Genomic DNA, 6,510 nt, shown 5'->3' with positions numbered 1-6,510 from the left:
ATTGATGTGAGATGCGTGCACCCTTGTTTAGCTTTAAATCTTAAGGTTTTGTAGGACCTATTGCTCCTTTTCATTAAGCTCTTTTTTTCCTTTTACTTTCCACTGCAAGATGGGCTATGAAGTTCAAACGAATCCAGAATAAGACCAGAAGAGGGAAAAGCAGGTATATTTAAGAAGCTTTTATTTAAAAATACACAGAACACATGGTTTCAGTTCTTTAGATAGAAAAGCATTTTCTTTGTTCTTTTCAACTTAATTTATAGATTTAAAGCTCCAGAAGTGTATTTTTGAAAGATCAGATTTAGGCTGTGCACACCCCATACATTTAACCACCTCTGCCCAGTACCGGATTTACATATAACCTAAAAAGAGCTATATAGCTTGGGGCCCTACTCTCTTGGAGGCCTCAAAAAAATTTAAAGGGAAAAAACTGGATGTATATTTCCAATATAGAAGATGTTTAACAATTACTTTGATAAAATACATATTTTGTTATGTGCAAATGGCTTTAGATACCTATTAGGTCCATAAATTATCATATAGCATATATCCAACACAATAAACAGCGACAATTTGTTGTTGACAAAGGACAGCTGGACATACAAAGGGCCTCATCAAACCTAAATCCAGCCCAATAATTCTAGGATCTGTAGTTTAAGGGTGCTGGGAATTGCTCTGTAAGGGATAAACTACAGCCCCTGAGTTTGGGAAGTGGGTGTATGCAGCCTTAGTCCAGTATGAGTTCTGATAAGCAGACTCTCACTTCCATTTTGCCGATAGAGATGTATGTGAACCCTTTTTGGATCAATCAGTCTGATAAGATGGGCAGAAGGAATAAAAATCCTCTGTGAAACTAGGTAAGGGAAATAGATTCAGGGTATAAAATTCTCACAATAGGCATTTGCCTGGGAAAAAAGCATAATAGGCAGCTGTGACTTCCCACGTCCTAAGGCTACAACTCTAAACACTATGGAGTAAATCCACTGGCTGTTCCTTCTGTGTAAACATGCTCCCCAGCTAATTCCCCCCTTGCTCCACTGGTATTAAGCTCACTTAACCAGGACAGCAGCACCTGACAAGACAGAATCCTGATCAAACTTAACAGGAATTTGAAGCATCTACATTTAAAACAGGAGGTAATGTATTACTCATTTCAACCAACCATATATCCTGTGGAAGCAGAACCTACTTCTATTCTCTTAACTATGGGAACATACTGTCTGTGCCTGCCCATACTTCTCATGCAGCATAAGTCAATTTTCATATTAAATCCCTTTAGCAGTGCATGTTTACTCAAAAGAATGCCCTACTGCACTCAGTCCAAGGTCAATGGTGGTTTCTTTACTCTAAATGTGTGCATGTTTTTGTATCTTGGCAAAAGAGTGTTTAAAAAGATCCTTCAAGGCAATGGTGATACTTCATATCTCCTCCCCAAACCCCAACTGCTATTTATAAATAAAAACCCAAACCTATAACAAGGGGGGGGGGGGCAGTTAACCTGTTGGTGCTCAGAATTATCTGATGTTCTGGAACGAAATCCTTCCACATGAGCAACATTTTTAAATGCACATTTAGCTTCAAAAAACATCTTTCCCCAGAAAAGAAAATGAGTTTGAAATATCCATCGCAACAGCTGGTCTTAAATTTTAACTGAGCAACAACACTGTGCCCAAGCTCTACAGCTATGTACATTTTGAAAGCTGCAACTTGAAATTAGTTTTAAAAAGGAGCTTTGGTTTTTATGCTCATGTAAAAGTGGCATTTGTTATAGAAGGCAACAGATTTCTGCATAGATCATCTTGAGAATGGTAATCAAGATTCCCGCTCACCATGGAAATAGTTCTCCTCTTGCTAGACTCAACTGTAGCTAGTAAGGAGGTGGTAGGGGCTGCATTTGAAGGACATCGTATGTATCCTTCGTTGCTTTGCTGAGACCCTGATAAAGAAAGATGAGATGACTCAAAGTTATAACTAAATCAATATAACTGTAGTTATTTTTAGCAGGGGCATATGGACTTAGTACTTCTGATTAATAAGTCCAACAACTCTGGGTTTCTATCCAGAGTAAATAAAGGTGACAGGCTGATACTCATAGCAAGGCAAAAGTCCTGCTTAGGAGAAGAATGTGACTGGTCCATTGTTTGTTGGATGAAGCGAGGAAGCAAAGTTGTATACTGCCCTTAGAAGCGCCTCTGTTCTTGTTCCTTCACAGACTGCATTAACACCTCTGGGCATGCAAAAATATTCTCTTAGGTGGCTCAAAGTGAGGAACAGGACACTTGCTGTGTTCTCCCACTGTAGAAAGGTGATCCAAATTGACAGGGTGCACGTATGCCAGAAACATACCGCACAAGCAGCCCTTTGTATGTACATTAATTAAAGCAAAGGCAAACAAGATTCCTGTGTGAGCTGTTTTTGTGCAGCTTGCTTCCATAGGATTGTGACCCTGAAGTTTGTAGGGAGATAGGCTTGCTATTGCTGTGCCTTACCTGATAAACTGTTTCACTGCCTTTGCCACGTCGTCTCTGAAAAAAAGAAGCCCAGCGTCAATACAAAATCTCCCTGCCAAGATCTTTTTGCCCATGCAAATAATTACACTCACACTTGGCTCAATTTAACTGGGGGGAGTGGGAGGTGTGCTTCTGATTTGTCTTTTAAGAAGGTGCTGCACAATCTGACTCAACTGCCCCTTAATCAGTAATAAATAAAAATTATAAAGCACAGAAGTGTCATTCAAACAATATCAAAAGGGTGAGGAGGAGACTATAACTTCTGCTTTGCTTGACAGTACTGCTTTAAATAAAGGGTAGGAAAAAAGCAGGCAGAGTATTGCCTGAAGCCACCTTGGCACCTTATGTGTAGAGCCAAATTGGCAAGAAGTGTTACTTACCTCTCCTTTCTTTCCAATTTCGCTGTATGCTTCAGCCATCTTATCCCGCTGTAGAGCCTGGCCATGGAAGATCAGAAAATAGTGTCAGCACGAATAAAATTAAAGTACTGTTTTCTGTCATACCACTCCTCTTTGTCAGAGATAAGAAACCATGGATTCTCCCTCCAGATGTTCTTCCAGCTCACATCAACCCCAGCAAGCAATGTCCAATAGTCAGGGATGATAAACATTGTAGTCTAGCATCATTGAGAGCGCCACCTACAGGTTCCCTATCCTTGCTATATAGATATAACAAAACAATACTTTCCCTGTATCATTCATGGGAGAGGAGATGTGATTGGTGGTCCAGACTAAGGCAATGTTTCTTCCTTCACATTGCAGTTAGACTTGAAAGAAACCGCCTGTGGAGTACAATAAAAGGCTCCTTTCAAGTCTACTTGCAGAAGGGGGGGTGCTGCAGGCCAGATGGGGAGACCCCACAGGTCAGCACTTACTCTTGCTTTATACTCTCTCTATTTGGTAATTTTCCCCCATGTCAAATAGGTCCCTGCTACTCCCATACTATAGACATGGGAGGATTTCAATGTTGCACTAATTGATCACCCCTTGGTGGGCTACTAGTTGCACAAGGAAAGGGCAGGAAGCCTTGTGGCAGGTCATACAGCAGATTGCTGTAGTCAACAGTACTTCCTGCTGTACAACAAGCTTGCACTACCACAACTGGGGCAGGCGGTGGGGAATACAGCCCCACAGAGCAGGTTGGGGAAAACTCTGGCTCTCCAGATGTTGCTGAACTTCTGCTCCCATTATCCCTGGCCATTGGCCATGTTTGCTGGGGCTAATGGGAGTTGGAGTCCAACATGATATGAAGGGCCAGTGATTTCCCATGCCTGCCATACAGTCTGTTCAATTGCACATTCTACCTGTCATTAATGGCATACAGTTCATTTGAAAAGTGATTACATGGAGCCTTTGCTTTCCTAAAGTTCAGTGCTTGTGACTTTGGAACCAATTGCTGATACCATAGTAGCACCTCAATGCCTGAGAAGCAGCAATTCCAGCAATAGCTTTTCTTCTTTCCCTCAGGTTACACTAAGGGAGGGATGCAGCAGCTAGATAGAAACAAGGAGTAGGAATACAGAAGATAAACCTGGCTGGGAGGAGGCAGAGAGAGGTTTGTTTACACACCTCACAAGGAGAGGAAATAAGCTATTTCATGGCAACTGTTTGCTGCAGCAGAGGAAAACAGATCACAAAAGTAGCATGCTGCTGAAATGGCATAGAATAGACATGCACACGTATAAAGTTTGCATGCAGGTGCAGAAAACATTCTATAAAAAGAAAGAAAAAGTGGACTCCAGCAGAGTGAGGCTAAAATGCAACAGGAATATCAGTTTTTGTAAACCAAAGCAGACTGCTGTAGGGGTTCATTAACAGCATGAAAACAAGCTGGGTCTTGAAACACCTTCTGGGAGAGGTATTTGGCACCCATGGGCTCACAAACAGTCAAACAAATACACTGGCAAATCGTCATTTGTGTGCAAAAAGAGATAAATTAATGAGGGTGATGCCTACATGGTAGCACAATTTATTTCCCAGTGTTGTTTCAGATGTCTTTAGGTGGGTTTTATGTGTAGGTGGCTGGTCATTTTAGAAAACTGAAAAGCAATTTAGAGAAATTCTAGACAATATGGCAAGAAACCAAAACGCTTTTCTGAAATGGTCAGTTCTTGGTTTTACTTACACTGTAAACTCTGTCCTGAGCTTGCTTTCTTCTGTGCTGGAAAGGGGAGGAAAAAACAAGCAGTTCTTGCAACCGTTCTTGCGGACAATATAAAAAAATTATTTGGGGATGTGCAAGGCATTGCAGAGATTCTTACAGAGATGCTAGTCTTGGATTAGTCACAAAATTTCTAGCTTCATTTGACGATGTATGAAGCATTATCCTGAGTTGCTGGTATATGTACACATGGCAGTGGGAAGGGGGTCGATAGCACCGACATCCTGACATATATAATGTGTGAACGATCCTTTGTCTCTATTCAGTCCACAGGCTATGGGGCTGAAACATTGCAATTTAGTGGCTTAACCAAACCACATTCGTGTGCACTCACCCACCCCTGTAACTCAGAGTAGCACTTCATGCACCTAAGGAAGTGGACTGTAATCCACAAACCTTATTCCATCCTTAATAATAAATCTATTAGTCTTCAAAGTGCCATCAGATTCTTTGCTGTTTTAGGAGAGGTCAGGGATGCCATGTCCCAGTGGCTGCCTGAGCTGGGCTGACATTTTCTCTGCACAGAAAAGAGTGGCCTGAATTTAATAAAAGGACCAGGATGAGATGAGTGAAGTTACCTGGGCTTTCCCCCCTACTTCAATGTCAGCATCTGTCTGTTTTGCTCCCAGCGATGCATATTCATCTCTGGTTCCATGAGACAATCTCTGAAATGAAATATAGATAGAGACATTTACAAGAATGACAGCTCATTGGTAAGTTGCAGTCCCGAGCTCCTAAGGGGCTGACCAGTACTGTGTCTTCAAAAAAGACTAAAAAAAAAAAAAAAAAGAGCGCAGTAAATCACATTCTGTTATGTTAAAACCATCCCATAAAATCCTGGTCCTAGACTCAAGTTGCTATCACTTTCCCCAATCCTTCCACAGTCAAGGGATTAATTAAGAAACGGAGAGTCCATCTAGTCCAGCATTATTTTCTCTCTGTGGCCTATGCTGAGCGCAACACTCTTCTGGACAATACCTGGGTCATACCAGGTATTCAGAGACATACTGCCCCCAATGCCAGAGGTAATATAGCCATTGTAACTAGTAGCTGTTGATGATTTCCAGGAATTTGTCTAGACACCTTTGAAAACTCAAAAGTTGGTGACCATCTGTACATCTTGGGGCTGCAAATCCCATAATTCAACTCTGTGTTGTGCCGAGAAGTACTTGCTTCCTGAATCTCCCATCATCCACCTTTCATGTGATGCCAATGCAGGCTTCCCAGTAACCTCTCATATAAGCCCTTCCATTCACAAGGGCCGTCCCAAACTTTTCTGCCAATTATCCTTCTCTCTACTACTGCAGTGCTGCCTCTCATTGCAGGAGAGAATAGCCATAGTCACAGTCCCATGCACAGCCCTTGTACAGCAGGCCTCACTCTTCACCTTCCTTCTAGCATTAGAGCTGCTGGCTCCTATACTAAACAGGAAACCGAGCTGGCCACACATAGAGTCTTCATGGCAGCAACATGGTGTAAGCTGCACGTGCAAGTTCAGTCTCACTTCAAGCAGGAGCCAACCAGAATCTCTTGATTCTAAACAGGAAAACAAGGTTAACCCTGCTTTCACATAGGACACTGCTGTGGAGAACTCATGTAGGTCGCGCTCTCTCCTTCAAAGCCCACAAACCACCTGGCTCTAGACTTTAGGCCAGAATAGGACTGCTGTATGTGTAGCCATTTCCCCATAAGTACACAAGGCTTCCCTTGCTTATTGATTGATTTAAAAATTTAGAAATTGCTCTACAGTAAAATAATACCTAGGGATGCAGGTGGTGCTGTGGATTAAACCACAGAGCCTAGGACTTGCCGATCAGAAGGTCGGCGGTTTGAATCCCCG

General features: G+C 42.2%; 1 protein-coding gene across 1 annotated transcript in view; it reads right to left on the bottom strand.

The window, feature by feature from the left end:
• Nucleotides 1–164: 164 nt before the first annotated feature.
• Nucleotides 165–6,510, bottom strand: part of CD247 (CD247 molecule) — a 44,379-nt gene continuing 38,033 nt past the window's right edge. The window contains exons 4-8 of the mRNA XM_028726844.2: nucleotides 5,249–5,335; nucleotides 4,635–4,670; nucleotides 2,891–2,947; nucleotides 2,490–2,525; nucleotides 165–1,936 (exon numbers count right to left, since the gene is read on the bottom strand). Of these exons, the coding sequence (XP_028582677.1) occupies nucleotides 1,868–1,936; nucleotides 2,490–2,525; nucleotides 2,891–2,947; nucleotides 4,635–4,670; nucleotides 5,249–5,335 (285 nt within the window). The 3' untranslated portion in view covers nucleotides 165–1,867. The remainder of the gene's footprint in view (nucleotides 1,937–2,489; nucleotides 2,526–2,890; nucleotides 2,948–4,634; nucleotides 4,671–5,248; nucleotides 5,336–6,510) is intronic.

This window comes from Podarcis muralis, chromosome 4 (assembly GCF_964188315.1).
Source record: "Podarcis muralis chromosome 4, rPodMur119.hap1.1, whole genome shotgun sequence".
Lineage (NCBI taxonomy): Eukaryota > Metazoa > Chordata > Lepidosauria > Squamata > Lacertidae > Podarcis > Podarcis muralis.
This window is presented reverse-complemented; position numbering and strand designations above follow the sequence as displayed.